This window comes from Dasypus novemcinctus, chromosome 24 (genome assembly GCF_030445035.2).
Source record: "Dasypus novemcinctus isolate mDasNov1 chromosome 24, mDasNov1.1.hap2, whole genome shotgun sequence".
Taxonomy (NCBI): Eukaryota; Metazoa; Chordata; class Mammalia; order Cingulata; family Dasypodidae; genus Dasypus; species Dasypus novemcinctus.
In genome coordinates, this window is record NC_080696.1 from 66,760,683 (window position 1) to 66,775,589 (window position 14,907).

Consider the following 14,907-nt stretch of genomic DNA (forward strand, 5'->3'; position numbering starts at 1 on the left):
CCGCCGACTGCTGGGAAGGACGACAGGACGCGCCGAGGCGGCCCCCGGGGCCCTGGCCGGAGGCCGCCTCCGCGTCTCCCCATCCCCAGCCCCGGGAAGCGGGACCAGGACGGAGCCCGCCCGGCGGACGCGCGTCTCCACCGCGACGGGGGCGGGGCCACGCTTCCGGCCTCGCTGGCACCGAGGCGGAAGTCCCGCCCCCTGCCGCCGGCCTTCGGCTCCCAGGAAGCCTTGCGAAGCGCAACGTAGCCGGAAGCCGGTGGCGGCCGGGGCGGCGAGAAGCGCTCAGCGTCGGTGCAGCTCCGCGGCCGCGCTCGCCTCCCCCGGCCCGGGCGCAGGGATCGGAACGGCGGCCGGGCGCGCTCGCCGGGTAAGCGCGCGGCGCGGGCGGTGCGGGCGCGGGCTTTCCCTCGGGGACCCCCGCGCCTCCCGGGCTTTCCCGCCGGGGACCCCCGCCCCGCGCGCGTCCCCGGGCCGGCCGCCACCTCGCTCTGAGGCTGCTGTCCCTTCCCAGCCCCCGGACCTGGCATTACCCGCCGTGTCCCTTCCTGCGATCGCCCCAATCGGCTCTCCGCCCCTACCGCTCCGCGCGCCCCCGGGCCTTCCACCACCCCCAGCCCCCTCCGAGGCTGCTCCTCTCACAGGACCTGGACTCCTCCTTCAGTTCGGGGGACCCCTGCCACCCCCACTTCCTCCCATGGAGTGAGAACCCACGGCCGGGCGGGCCCTGGTCTCCTTCCCTGCTCATGTCTTGGGGCTCCTTGGACATGGTCTGGACAGTTCTAAGGAGTCAGGCCCCTTCCCAGAGTGCCCACTGGGCCAACACTTGGGGCAGGCGAGTCGGGGCAGAGAAGCGACGGCTCTGTCCAGCGGGTGCTAGGGGGACCACTCTCTTCAGGAATGGCAGCCTCAGCTTGGCTTCTCCAGTGGTCTCCCTACCCTCTGATGTGGGTGATTGTCCTGGGGAGCGGGGGTGGGGGCGGGGGGGGGGGGGGAGAAAAGAAACTGTGAGGAGGATTATCTAAGTTTCTGTTGGCTTAAAAGAACTGTGTTCCTTGTCTCTCCTGTTAAACAACCTCCGATTCTGCTCACTTGATGCAGGCCTAACACTCTTTGCCACGTTCTGTTTATTGTGGCATTATGAATGGGACACTAAAATAACCCAGGGGAGAGCATAGCTCTTAGCTCTCTGTGACTATATCCCTGGCAGTTCAGAAATAACCTGTTCCTTAGAATGAGAAAGGTCTGTTGTTCTTAGACATTGAGACCTTGGATGCTTTGGACAGATTTTTACAATCTTGGTTTCAAGTATAAAAACGAGTTCTTGGATTGGATATTTTCAAGATCAACCATATTTATGTTTTGGATAGTTAGGCAGAGTTTGTTTCCATGTTATTCAAGTTAACAATTTAGAAGAAAATTATACGGCTGTCAAACATCAAAATTTGATCACAGAAGAGCTCCTTTTAAGCCAAAGCAGGTCATTTACTGTCTACATTTTTTCCTTTCCAGTAGTTCTCTGCCTTGTTTTATACAATTAGAAGTTCAGAGGCCCCTCACCTGACTATCCTGAAGGTCACTGGCTTGCCCACATCTGGTTGGCAGCACCCAAGCCCCCATAGGGCAGGCACCGGTGCTGTGGAAAGAGCGCTGCTATGAGACTGGACAGCTGGTCTCGCCTTGTCCCTGAAGCGCAGCCACCTTGAATTGATGAGTGCTGGTTTATCTGTGGCATGTGAGGCTCCAGCCCTGGGCCGCCCCCGCCCCACGCAGGCTCCCAGGAGGGTGAGCGGGAGCTTGTCTTCCACCGTGCTCCCCGTTTGCCTCTCGGTGTGGCGATGGCACCTCTGGCGTGACTCGGGCCTGGGGCGGGTGTTTGTCCTTGCGTGCATCTGCATTCAGAAAACTGTCAGAATGGTGGCGTCGAGAGTGGGGGGCGGGAGGAGCCAAGAGAGAACTATTGGTTTTGTTTCTCTCGGTCATGGAAAACAAATGTTTATTTCCTAGTGTCAGAGCATAGACGTGGGCTCTGGTGGCGCTCGAGTCGTGGGCTTCCTGCTTTATAAGCTTTGGTCATGTGGAGCGGTCAGGATTCCCAAAGTCAGTAAAGTGACTTCTAACACCCAGGATTAGAAATGAAACGCAGGACAGCGCGGCTTCTGGCTTCTGTTTTTTCAAGCTGTCCCGCCACATAGAGCTCCAACTACACTTTGGCAGAAAAGCCTGTTCTCAGCAGTCATCTCTAGTGCAGCAGTGAAGCAGTAAGGGGACGGTGGCCACAGGGGCGCTCACGGGCAAGGCTTCCGTCACTGGGGAGGGCTTGGACACTCTGAAGGAGGGTGTGTTGCCATGTGAGTTAGGGGAGCCGGCCGCAGGTTCTTCTCTCAGGCAAGAGGTGGGCCAGCAGGGGCCAAGGTGCCTCCAACCCAGGCCTGCTGCCTCCTGCTCGGATCTCTCTCCAGGCGAATCTGTGGTGGCTTGGGCAGTTTTTACCTGGCACACTGCACCGCCCCTTCTCTGGCTTTGAATTATTCATTTTATTTTCTTGTTCTTGAGTTCAAGGGGTCCAGTGGGACACAAGGTGAAGCTGATTTTCCTAAAGCTCTTTAAACAAGTAAGCGGGTTTCCTTTTTATCGAGCGCTCTGGTTTGGCAGCCGGCTGGCTGGTGTTTGCCCTGTGGTGCTGGCCACTCACCTTCCATCCCCATCCCTCAGAAGGAGGGTGGCCTCACAGAGGACTGCCCTGCCGGCCCTCTGGCTTACCGGCCTTGCTCGCACACCGGTACACAGTACTGCCTCGGCTCCGTGTTGCAGGCTGGGAGGCCCGTGCCATTCTGGAGAGGTGTGGGAAGCTGTGGATTGGGCAGGGGCTCTCGGCGATTGGCAGGGTGTCAGGCCAGGTCTTCATGTAGCCTCCGGTTTAGCATCAGCCTGGCACCCAGATTGCTGTGAACTTTACCTTTAAAAGCAACTTTTTATCAGTTACACAGTCTGGGTGGTACATAACGCTTAAGCAATGCAGGCACCAACCATTGCATTTCACTCCTAATAACTGCGTTGCCCCCTGGTCTGGGAGCATCCAGACTGCTCTCAATTTTTCTGGAAAACAGATTACTTCAGTAAGCAGTCCTCCAGACACTGCCGGTGACAAGCGCACAGCGTCATTGTCGTGTCTTCTGAAACTCTTCCAGAACGTCTCGTGGAGTTTTCTGTCCTCTAGTGTTGTAGCACTAATTGTTGATATTCTTCCCCTCAAAGTAGTTTATTTGTAAATTTAAAGCTTTATTTTTCTCCTCTGCAGCATCATGGCCAGTCCAAGAACCCGGAAAGTTCTCAAAGAAGTCAGGGTACAGGATGAAAACAACGTGAGTATTTGCTTTCCTTGGGCACTTTGGTCTCAGCAAACCTCGCAGGCCGCTGGCGGCTGCTGGGCATGTAGCCCTCGCTCGGTGTGTTGTGGCCCGGGCTGCCTTAGCTCTGGAAGGCTGGGCTTGCCCTTCTGCCTCGCGGAGGACAGGTGGATGGTTCTGGATGGCCCTTCTCTGGTTCTCAGCGGATGCTGGTTGGGGGGGTCTGTGTTTGTCTGGGGGAGTTTCTCTTTTGTTCACGGTTGTGTTCCCTTCTGGAGGAAGCATTGCTCTCCTACCTGCCTCCAGCTCCCTCCCACCCTGCACCCTCTGGCCACCCCAGAGCAGCCCTTCCTGCTCACCTCCCCTGGCCTGGCCTTGCTCGGGTCACATGTTGCCTGCTCTGTTGCCTGCTCACCTCAATGACCTTGGCCACCGTCCCCCAGATTTTAGATCCTGCGCTGCTGGCAGCTCTCAAGTCTCGGTGGCCAGGCTTTCCTTGTTTCTTTTCTGCTCTGTCTGTGAGACTGGGGGCACTGCCCCGAGCCCGCCGTGGGCAGTCACGTGGCCCTCCCTGCAGGTGTGCTTTGAGTGTGGCACCTTCAGTCCTCAGTGGGTGAGTGTGACCTATGGAATCTGGATCTGCCTGGAATGCTCCGGAAAGCACCGAGGCCTGGGAGTGCACCTCAGGTCAGTGTCCTTCCCGAGGAGCAAAGCCAGGGACTTCCGGTTTATCTTCAGTTAGACACGAAGAACAGCACGTGATGATCAGACGGCCTGCCCTTGCCACCGAAGGGCTAAATGCCGAGAGGGCCTGGGGGCTTCCTCCCCGAACGCCACCGTCCACGGGGGGGTGGTGGTGGTAGTGAGCGGTCAGCCCGTGCTGATGTCGGCACACAGCCAGCTCGTGGGCAGCTGCCACGGGGTCCCAGCCCCCCGCCCCCCCAGAAGCCTCGGATCAGCTCCATGCATGAGTGGTGGTCCTGGAAAGCCCCAGTTCTCGGTAAATAGATCAGTGCCCTGGCTTCCAGCTTCGTGCGCTCTGTCACCATGGACAAGTGGAAGGACGTTGAGCTTGAGAAGATGAAAGCTGGTGGAAATGCTAAGTTCCGAGAATTCCTGGAGTCCCAAGAGGATTACGATCCCTGCTGGTCCTTGCAGGAGAAATATAACAGCAAAGCCGCGGCGCTCTTTAGGGACAAGGTAGATCCAGCCGTGCTCTGCTGGCTCTCGAGGCTGCTGTACCCGCTCGTGCTCCCTCGCTGTGGGCTCCGGGGCTGCGGGACGAGGGTTCCTCTGAGCCTGGGGAAAAGCCGTGGTGGCCAGGCGTGGCCTGGCCCTTGCTCGGGAGCAGAGCTTTCCTGCCTGGAGGAGCAAGTGGCTTGTCACACAGGCAGAGAAGACAGGCCTCCTTCCAGCTGCCGGCGAGCGTTGAGGGGGGAGGCCCTGAGATCCTCAGCCTCGAGGCATCTTGGTAGAAAGCGAGCACGAGGCCTGTTGGAGCCCTGGAGTTGGGAGTGGCCCTGTTCTCTGGTGGGGTCGAGGTGGGGCCCGGCCCAGCTCACACCCCTCGGGGAGCGCGGCCAGTGGCCCCTGAGCCTGTGAAGAAGCTGTGTGTGGGGTGCCTGGGGGCACAGGGAGCAGTGGGTATCTGCGACCCCGACCCCTCCCGTGTCCCCTTGTCAGGTGGCCACCCTGGCCGAAGGCAGAGAGTGGTCCCTGGAATCATCGCCTGCACAGAACTGGACCCCGCCCCAGCCCAAGATGCCACTGTCCTCAGCCCCCCGGTAGCTACCCCGAGCCTCCGGCGGCCCCCTGCCCTTTTCTCACGGTAGCGCGGAACCTGCAGAAACGCACTGCCTGGGCGTTTCTCGACGCTGCGGCTTCCTTCAATTGCTGAGGCGTACCCGCTTTGGGTCGCGATCCCACAGTAAGGTTGCGTCTGCAGTACAGGGTCAGACCTCCTTCTGCAGGGTGGGCTTGGTGCCTGTCCTTCCCAGCATGCAGACAGACACGCAGGCGTGTGTGGCGCCCGTTCACACGCCACCTGCTCATCTGCTCATGCAGCTGAGGCGGCTCCTTTTTACCAGCCGCCTCATCCCCCAGGCAGCGGGTTGCAGTGCGCTGTCCTAATCCCGGGGGGGGGGGGGCGCGTGCCGCTTGTCCTGCTGTAGAACGGCCCGCGGTCCCAGCGCACATTGGGGTTTCTAGGAGGGACAGGGTCAAGAGAAGGTGCCCCCTTGCACCGCGATGCCAGGCTGCCCCATCCCTGCTGGCGTGCGTGGCACCCACGCCCCGGCTCTGCGTTCCCGCTCCTGCTGAGGGGCTGCCCGGGGCCCTGTCCTGTCTCCCGAGCTCTCTCCGCCGGCTTGCTGCAGCGTGCAGAGACCCTCGGCTTGCATGAGCTGGGCGCCTTTGCCCGCTTCTCGACGGGGTCTCAGCCCCAGCAAAGCGTGGTGGTCGGCGCATCCTCAGGTGCTTTCACCTGGGGAGGAGCCCGGTGTGGCCTGAAGGCAGCGCCCACACGGCCCCGCGGTGCGGCTGGCGCGTCCACTTCCTCTGCCCAGGCTCAGCCCCACTAACCCTTGGCTCTGGTTTCAGCGCCTCTGGCCAGCCCCAGACCGCGACTGCCCCTGCGGACAAGGCCCTCGAGGACTGGCAGAGCGAGGACCTCGGCTCCTACCAAGGGTGAGGCCTGCGCCGGCGAGCGCACTGCTTTGCCTGGAGAGGGCGCGGCCACGAGGCAGAGCCACTGCAGTGGCGGCAGGCGGAGCCCTGTGCGCAGGCGTCGGGTGGAGGGCCCCGGGCCGGCCTGGGTTGCAGCACGGGGTCTGGGGTGTAGCGAAAGCCCCATGTGGCAGAGAAGAAAACGGGTTTTCCTTCTGGGAACCTGACCTGCCAGTGAATTCCTGTCCCCGAAGCTGTCGGATTTAACCCCGGGGCTTCTCTGGGGAACTCTGGTTATTTGCTTTGGGTGTTGCCAGGGACACTGGTCCGTGGCATTGCGGCTGTCCATTGCTGCAGGGCACCATGGGCGTGCCCGTGCTGGCGCGGGGCTGGCTGCGCTGTTCGTGGGGCTGCTCCCCAGCTGCGGCTGTCGCCCCCAGGGCCCCGGGGAGCCGCTACGTGGGCTTTGGGAACACAGTGCCCGCCCAGAAGAGAGAGGACGACTTCCTCAGCAGCGCCGTGTCGTCCCTGTACTCGGTGAGCGTGCCCACGCTGCCCCGCCGTTCCCTCCAGTGGGTCCAGAGCTACGTGGGAGGGTGTGGAAGCCCCAGGGCCCCACGGCGCGTTGGTGTCACGGGGCCTGCGCCTCCGTAAAGAAGAACTCTTCTGAGCAGGGTCGGAGGCTGGAGGGGCGTCGGGCCAGGCCCGAGGGCGCCTCCACAGCCCCTCCCTGGGGCGCCTGGCGCTGGGTCCGGGCGGCGCTCAGGACCTGGGGCGGCACCGCCTGCCCATCGTCTCCAGGACGGCTCTCAGTGTCCTTGTGAAACGCCTGGTTCCTGGTGGCACTGCTTGCCATATAGGGGAAGCGCAGGGTGGCTACTCAGCAGGATTCTAACCCGTCAGGCAAGCGCCCGCGGGTGCAGAGGGGCAGGTGTGGGGTGGGCAGGGCCAGGGCGAAGGAGAGGTCCCATTGGGGGTTCGCAGTCAGGCTCGGACTTCGGGGTGCTGGGGGAGACCTTGCACTCTGTTGTAACTGCCATCTTTTGACCCGTGGACACGTTCTGGTGAATGTCCTAGTCCAGTGTGTTTACAGGTGGCCACTTCGTTCCCCAGCGCTTATGTCGTGGGGTTGCTCGGGATCCCCAAGTTTCCTGAGGCCCGAGTTGGGCGGGCACTGGCAGGGCCGAGGGGTCTGGCCGGGGTCATCCGTTAGGCTGTTGCTGAACCTGAGGAAGGAGGTTCGAGCCGGAAGCCCCGTGCGGGGAGTGTTGGGCGGAGCCCCGCGTCTCTGGGTGTCGCACGCCTCGTGCGGATCCAGGGGCCGTTTTCTCAGCCAGGGGTCCGTGCCTGCCCCAGCAGAGGGAGTAGGGGCTTAAGGGGTGCTCTTTCCTCCTAAGCCGCGCGAGCCTACCTGGAAGGTGCAGGAGACCAGGGCGCGGGGGCCGCCAGTGGTTCCCGCCGCACAACCTCCACTCGTGCCCAGATGGGCTCTGGGGGCCCCCACGTTTGCGGCCCTCCCCTCGGGGCTGCGGGCGGGCCTGCTGTGCGCTCAGCGGCTTCCCGCGGCCAGCGTGTGCGGCCGTGTGCCGAGTACAGCCCCTGCCAGGAAAAGACTCCACCGCGCCTGGGAGATGTGTCGCGGGAAACCGGGCTGGCACGGCAGGCAGCAGGGATGGCGGACGCTGCTGCGTCCAGAAGGCTCTCGTGGGCGGGTGTCACTTCATGACAGCAGTAGGAAGGCCGCGCGGTTAAAGGTCTGCAAAGCGCCGTCCTTCCGCAGCCGCCGCCGCAGCCCGGCTTCCTTCGCCCGAGCCCACCGAGCGGGTGCACGGGCGGGTTGGGGGGCCGGGGAGCCGCGCCTGACGGGGTCCTGGGTTGCTCCCTGCAGGGCTGGAGCAGCTTCACGACCGGCGCCAGCAGGCTCGCGTCCGCGGCCAAGGAGGGCGTGAGTACCCCCAGGGACGCGCAGTCCAGGCGTGCCTGCTCCTGCCCGCAGGAGGTGGGGGGTCCTGGGGAGGATGTGACCCGGGAGGGGGCACACGTGGGGCCGGAGCAGACCGGGCGTCCCCGCCCCGGAGTCCCCGGGGTCCTCAGGCACAGGCGCTCTTGCCTTCAGGGTCGTCACTGATGAAGTGTCAGAAACGAGCTTGCCGAGGCCGGGGTGACCGTGGAGGAGGGTGGGCCATGTGGGGGGGCTGTGCCCCTGCGGATGCCCCCGCCCAGCCACGGAGGGCCCTGCCGCCTCGCGCCCCGAGGGCTGCCTGGGCTCCTGCCTGAAGCGAGGGGCCGGCCGGGGTCTGGGACTTGACTTCTGGCAACAGAAGCGCAGGGACGTGTGCGCGGTCCAGGGCGGGGTCAGGCTGCTGGTGTGTGCAGAGGGCGAGCCCAGGACAGAGCGGCCCAGGCGACCAGCTGGAGCCCCGGGGCAGCCCCGGCGCCTGAGCACCCCTTGTTGGGGATCCCCAGGCCGTGCCCCGTCTGCCTGGGGTGCTGTTACGTTTGAGCTGGTGAGGAGACGAGACCTGGCAAGGTCGACGGCTGCCCTGGGAGGGGGCACCGGCTCCCGCCGCAGCCCTGCTCCCCCATCTGTGTGCGGCGCCGGGCGTCAGGAAGCCAGGCTGTGGGAGGGACCTGGGCACCAGCCGCCAGGCACATGCCTTCCCGGGCAGATGTGCGCCAGGGGCTGGGCCAGCCTGAAGGCCGAGGAGGGCAGAGTGGGGTGGCCACCCCAGAACCCAGCCCCTGCAGCACCCGGGGCCAGCACCCAGGCAGCCTCCCTGGACCCCGCAGCAGACTCACGGCTCAGCTGCCGGCCCCTTGGGCTGCGGCAGAGTTGGTACCAGGGCCTTGGGGCAGGACGGAGCGGTCCTGAGGCCGTGCCCGCGCAGGGAGGAAGTGGGCCCTGGGTGAGCCACAGCAGCGTCTGTTTTCCTTTCAGGCTACGAAGTTCGGATCCCAAGCGAGCCAGAAGGTAACAAGAGAAGCCTCCGCAGAGCCCTGCCCCCCTCCGCGTCGCTCAGGCGCCCCCTTGGCCCAAGGGCCACAGGCCGAGCTCCTGTGGTCACTACCCAACCTCAGGTTGGGGCCCCCTCGGCCGCCGTGCACATCCACGCACGGGACGAGAGGCGCTCAGTGCCCGGCGGGCCCGAGCCCACACCCGTCAGGCAACTGGCTCAGTGTCCAGCAGCTCATAGCTAGGCCCCCTCCCTGGAAAGGCGCGCACTGCTTGGCTCTGCGTGTAGCCTGGTCGGTGTCTGGCCTGGTTGGTGCACGGGGCCTGGTTGCTGTCTGGCCTGGTCGGTGTCTGGCCTGGTCTGGGTGGCCTGCTCGCTGCGGGCCTGGTCGGTGTCTGGCCTGGTCGGTGCACGGGGCCTGGTCGGTGTCTGGCCTGGTCGGTGTCTGGCCTGGTCACTGCGGAGCCTGGTCTGGGTGGCCGCGCGGCCTGCACAGGTGAAGCAGGTGAGCTGGGCTCTGCCTGGGAGCTGCCCGGGCCCTCTGTCTCATGCTCGCTGCGGCTGCGCAGCCCCCCATGCCGTGGCGAGCAGGCCGGTGTCATGTTCTCAGCTTCGCGCCTTCTCGTTGGGGTCATCAGCAGTAGTCTCAGGCCTCTGCTTGTTTTTTCTTTAAAACGTGACTAGCAGCTCTCCGTGCTTTTCATGAAACCTCGGGTCTGTTGACTGGAAGGAGACGTCCTGGCCTAGTGGCATGGAACTGGGCAGCCTGTGTGGGTGGGGAGCCGCGTCCTCGCCGAGGGCACTGCCCGCCGGGGGCGTCTCGCCTCCAGAGGGAAACTTCTTGGGTGTGAGCCAGCCCTGGGGACGCGCTCTGCGTCGCTCGCTGAAGAGAGTTTTGAAATTGGTCAGTTTGGAGAGAGAAGTGGTTGGATTCGGTGGCGCCAAGACGACTGTGCAGCAGGGCCGATTGGGGGTGCCCGTTGGGGTGCCGTGAAAACCGACCATGCCTCTCGGCGGGGCCGGAGGTGTTCCCAGTCGCTGCTGAACGCTGCCCCCTCCCCGTCTCTCTCTCACTCTCTCGCTCGCCTCCTGACCGGCTCCTGCGCCGTCCGGTCAAGTTCTGGGGCCACAAGCAGCAGCCGGAGCCGGTAAAGCCCGTGCCTCCTCTTGCGCCCGGGCCACCGTCGGGTCGAGCATGGCTTTGCTGTAAGCGCCCCCTGCCCCTGCCTGTCGTGCCCCTCGCTGGCTCCCCTGCAGGCCCTGCCGCTCCCTGCCTGTGTGCTTGCCACCCCCTTCCCCAGGGGGCCACCGGGCTCTGGTCTGACCAGTTCCCGCGGGGGCTCCTCGGTGCCCGCACCCGAGAGCCCTGCCCATGTGGAGGCCCAGGGGCTTGCGTGGCCATCCCTGCAGAGTGGCCAGGGAACTCCTGCTGGCCGGGCCTTGCCCGCACAGACACTTCCCATGAGCCTCCCTTTCCTGCCGCGTCTGGAGCAGCTCTGAGCTCCGGGGCCCTCTGTGCTCTGCCTGCTCCTCCCTGCCCTGCTCTCCTCGGGCCGTGCCCTGCTGTCTCTGGGCCATGCCCTGCTGTCCCCTCGGGGCTGGGGCACCACAGCTCCCTGCACCGCGTCTGGAGGCAGGCAGGCGTCTGTGTGCGCCTCCACAAGCTGCTGCGTAAGGACTGGGCCTTGGCGCTGGCTGGCTGGGGAACCCCTGCCGCGCCCGCCGTCCAGATGGAGCAGAGTGCCTGTGGCGAGCGGAGGACGTGGGCCCCGCGTTGGGGCCCATCCCACCCTTCCCGGGATGCTGCTTCTGGCCTGCACGTCCCCTGCGCACGGTGCTGCCGCCTCAATCCTGGGCGGTCGCGGCCGGCCCCCGGGGCTGCTGACTTCCTGTGCTGCTTGTTCCCCCGACAGGCGTCCGAGCTGAGCCACAGCCTGCACGAAAGCGTCCTCAAGCCTGCACAGGAGAAGGTAGCATGGCGGTGCTGGAACCCCGGGGACCAGCCCCGGTGCCCTCTCGAGGGTGTCTGGGCCGCCCCGCTCCCCAGCCCAGCACCACGCGGCCCGGTTGGGGCAGGTCGGGAGCCCGTGGTGGGGCTCAGGGGTCAGTGCTGGGCGGAGCCGCACACCGTGCTGGGGTCCCTGCGGCCCCGCCCTCAGCCTCTCTGGCCCCGGCCCCCCCAACGGTGCTGTCTCACCCCCACAGGTGAAGGAGGGCAAGATCTTTGACGACGTGTCTAGCGGGGTCTCTCAGCTGGCATCCAAGGTAGGGGCCGCTCCAGGCCACGCGCTGGCGTGCCCAGCACTCAGCTCCCCCAGGCGGTATCTGCTCAAGGGCGCGCTCGCTGGCAGCCGCAGTGGTTCTTGGCTTGCCTTCAGTGGCAGCCGCTGCCGTGTCAGAGAAGGGGGGTCCCGCAGATGCCCGGGTTGCTGAGTGAGCGCTTGGGGCGGGCGCGGCCAGCGGGGCGGGAGCTGCGCTAACGTGTCGCTCTTTCTCTCTCGCTGCGTGGCCTGGCCCTTGGTAAGTGGTGGGCTGTGCGTGAGCCATGCTCACGCAGGGCCTGCTTTGGCCTTTGGCGTCGATAACTGGAGCGTGTGTCAGAAGGAAAGCCGGGGTGGGGGGCAGGGGCTGGGCCTCCCGGAGCACCGAGGCAGGTATCGCAGCTTCTGGTTCCACGCTGGGACCCCTGCCCGTGGCCCGGCGGCAGACACTGTCAGTGACGATCCGAAGACCAGAAAAGTCCGAGGCCGCTGCCCGTGTGGCGTGCGTGTGCGCCTGTCTGAGCGGCGCCATGTGGCGTGTGTGCGTGCATGCGAGCTGCGCTGAAGACTGAGTTCGCCCAGGTGTTCCCAGCTGGATGACACATTTGCTTCGGCCCCTGCGAGCCCCTCTCCTCTCCCCGCAGGTCCAGGACGCTGGGAGCAAAGGGTGGCGCGACGTCACCACGTTCTTCTCTGGAAACGCGGACGACCCGTCCTGCAGGTACGCTGGCTCCTCTTGGCGAGGCGCATTCCTGGCAGTCCTGCCGGGGAGGGCAGGTGGCGGTGTGGACTGAGAGCCGCGGGACAGGCCCCTAGGTCGTGCCCCAACGGCCTTGGCTCCGGGGCCACCATGCAGAGGACCTGAAAGGCGCCGGCCTCCAGCTCCCAGGGCTCCTGCAGCGCTGCTGCCGCCTGGGGGCGAGGGAAGCAGGGCCCCGTGGGGCACGCGAGGCAGGAGCTCGAGGGCGTCCACGCTGCATCCACGCCGCGCACTGTGGCCTCGGCTGAGCTGCCCGCTCTGGGCCTGGGCGGTGGGCGCTGCAGGGGGTGTCTGGAGGGGTTCAGGGCGGGGCTCTCCACCGCCAGGACCGCCCTGTGCCTCCCAGCTGGAGCAGTGCCCGCGGTCCCCGTCCAGAGCAGCCACTCAGGAGAGGCTCCTCGCCTCTGGAAGTGTGTTCCTGGCCCACGAGGCTGCGTCAGCCCCTCCCTCCTGGCCCGACAACACTGCGGAGCTTGTGGGAAGGGCCGGGCACTGCTGGGTGTTTCTTTCAGTCGCAGCAGAAGCCCCAGCGTGTCCCGCGTTTCCTGTCCACCATCCTGTGCGGGCAGCCCGCTGGCGTGGTGGCACAGCTGTGGGCTTGGGGCAGGAGGCTGCAGGGGTCCGTGGCCGTGGTCGTGGCTGTGGCCGGCCTTGGGCGCGCACGCCGGCGCCTGTCTGTTCTAAGCGACGCCCCCTCACTGCACCCCCCCCTTGAAAGGGCCCCGGAGGGCAGCAGTTACCAGAACAGCAGCGGCGACAACGCGCACAGCAGCGCCGTGGACCAGAGCTTCTGGGAGACCTTCGGGAGCAGCGAGCCGCCCAGGACCCGCCAGTCCCCGAGCAGCGACAGCTGGACGTGCGCCGGCAACTCCACGGGCAGGAAGAGCTCGGGCAGCTGGGACGTCTGGGGCTCCAGCACCGTCTCCAGCAGCAGGGCCAGCAACCACAGCGACGGCTGGGAGAACTGGGAGGGCGCTGGCGAGGGCGCCGGCGGGGAGGGCCGGGCCAAGGCCGCCGGGAGGGCCGCGCAGCCCGTGGCGCTGCCTGACGACGGCTGGGACAACCAGAACTGGTAGCGCCTGCGCCCAGCTCCGAAGAGCGGTGGGCAGCGCCGTCTGCACGTGCCCCGTTCCTCCTCATTTCGCCCCAGCTGCACGCCCACGGCGCGAAGATGGCGTCGCGGCCCGGGACCTGCCCCCTGCCCTGCACCCACGCCCCCTGGGGTTCTCCGGCAGCCCCTGCTGGTCCAGCAGCGACGGGCCTGGGCTGCCGAGGACGGTCGTCCCGCTGCCACCGTGACGCGGCCGTGAGACCCAGTGCCTCTGCTGCAGGCGGAAGTCGTTTCAGCAACGCACTCGCTCAATAAACCGCCTTCCCGGGCTGCTGGGACCAAGGGGGTGCGAAACGCTGTGCAGGCAAGACGTCTGGTTTCGCGAAAGCGTCTTTATTTATTGTTTTCAGGAGGTTCCGGGGATTGAGCCCAAAACCTCGTGTGGGAGGCAGGTGCTCAACCACTGAGCTACATCCGCCCCAATGTTTAACTTAAAAAGGTTCACTCTGGTTCTTCATCTTTTTTCTTTTTTTTTAGTCCCTGGCTCTTTTTTGAAGGAAATACTGAAGGCAGTACAGGGCTGCCCTGCCACCTGGCCCTCCCTGGCTTGCCCTGTCTGGCTTGTGTCAGCCCCTGGTGCCCTGAGCCACTCATCCCCTGGCAGCCGTGTGGCTTGTCCCTCGTCCCCTCCGTCCAGCTTGCAGTCGGGCTGGATAAAATGCTCTCGAGTGGCCACGCAGACGTCCTGTGGGCTCCAGCAGCCCCTGCCCAGTTGCTGCCCCTGGTGCCCAAGCAGGGCCGAGCCCAGGCTGGCCGAGCTGATCGCCCACTCGGAATAGCCCAGACAGGGCACAGGGAAGGGCGCACGGCCCAGTGGGGGCAGGCGGACCCCAGGCTGAGGCGGGACTCGCCTTCCTGGGCCCCGCTGCCCCTGGAGGTGCACAGGCACCCACAGAAAGTGCCCGTAGGGCCTGTCCAGGGTGCGGTCACTTGGGGCGGGGCCGTGCAGGGCAGGCTCACTGGGCATCTCCCCTGAGCTGTCCAGAGGCAGCAAAGCCCTGGGGACCCTGAGTTGCCCTGTGCCCGCGCCAGCCTGGTTTTGGCCTTTGGCGTTTTGAAGTGTGTGCAAGCGCAGCCCACGTGCCCGCGGCAGCCAGGACTTGGGAGGCGAGTCGCGGCGTGGGTGCGTTTCCGGCGGCCAGGCCCTGCCATGCTCCTGCACGCACCCTGGTGCCGCTTCCCTCGTTCTCTCCTCGGACCCCGAGCCGCCGCCTCCCCTGCACCTGGAGCGGTTCAGACTGAGCGAGGGTGAGCCGGGCGCAGACGTGGCCTGAGCGGGACCCCACGGTTTTGACAGCAGAATCTCCTTACCTCTCCTCTCCGGAGGACCCCTTCCCCTCGGCTGTGGCTGCCGCGTGTGTCCCGTGTGCAAGTGGTGCAGGCAGCACCGGCCGCTGCGCCCACTTGTGTGTGCCCCCGGTCAGCCCCAGGCCACGCGCTGCACGGCATCTGCGTGCGGCCCTCACTCCCTGCCCGGCCCCCGCCCTGGCGGCTGGCTGCTGGCAGCGCTGGCCCCGGGCCCACTCCTGCACTGCTGCGCCGTTCTGCCCTGCGCCCCGAGTCCCCCGCACCGAGCACTGATCCTGCGGTGTGGCGGGCGGGCCTGAGACGGGGGCACTGGGGCTTGTGTCCCGTGAGCAGCCCGTGGAGCCGGGTCTGGAGCACGTGCGGGGGGAAAGCGGGGCGAGGCAGGCCTGGGCACCCTGACCCCGGGCCAGGGTCCGTCGGGGCAGTCGGCATCGAGCGGCCGCATGCGGCTTGTGGCCTGGTATGCAGAGCCTGGGAAGCTGCTGTGCTGCTGTCATCT

At 65.7% G+C, this 14,907-nt stretch overlaps 1 protein-coding gene across 3 annotated transcripts; it reads left to right on the plus strand.

Annotated features, from left to right (window-relative positions):
• The first annotated feature begins 255 nt into the window (after window positions 1–255).
• Window positions 256–13,549, plus strand: ARFGAP1 (ARF GTPase activating protein 1). Of its 3 annotated transcripts, none has more exons than XM_058287309.2 (14): window positions 256–370; window positions 3,302–3,365; window positions 3,928–4,037; window positions 4,379–4,550; window positions 5,034–5,134; window positions 5,949–6,035; window positions 6,455–6,551; window positions 7,903–7,959; window positions 8,953–8,985; window positions 10,087–10,116; window positions 10,882–10,938; window positions 11,174–11,233; window positions 11,880–11,950; window positions 12,708–13,549. In XM_058287309.2, exons 2-14 carry the CDS (start codon window positions 3,306–3,308, stop codon window positions 13,063–13,065), a joined length of 1,293 nt encoding a protein of 430 aa, XP_058143292.1. In that variant the 5' UTR covers window positions 256–370; window positions 3,302–3,305; the 3' UTR covers window positions 13,066–13,549. The 3 variants fall into 3 exon arrangements, with proteins under 3 accessions (XP_058143292.1, XP_058143293.1, XP_058143291.1); XM_058287308.2 differs by having other exon boundaries at window positions 257–370; window positions 11,874–11,950; XM_058287310.2 differs by lacking the exon at window positions 10,087–10,116 and having other exon boundaries at window positions 11,874–11,950.
• Window positions 13,550–14,907: the final 1,358 nt, after the last annotated feature.

Excerpts from the sequence above, each read along its gene's own strand:
- ARFGAP1 (XM_058287308.2), top strand. The coding sequence starts at position 3,306 with ATGGCCAGTCCAAGAACCCGGAAAGTTCTCAAAGAAGTCAGGGTACAG. Across the intron at positions 6,036-6,454 it reads GACCTCGGCTCCTACCAAGG|GGCCCCGGGGAGCCGCTACG; the intron begins GTGAGGCCTGCG and ends TGTCGCCCCCAG. Across the intron at positions 10,939-11,173 it reads TCAAGCCTGCACAGGAGAAG|GTGAAGGAGGGCAAGATCTT; the intron begins GTAGCATGGCGG and ends TCACCCCCACAG.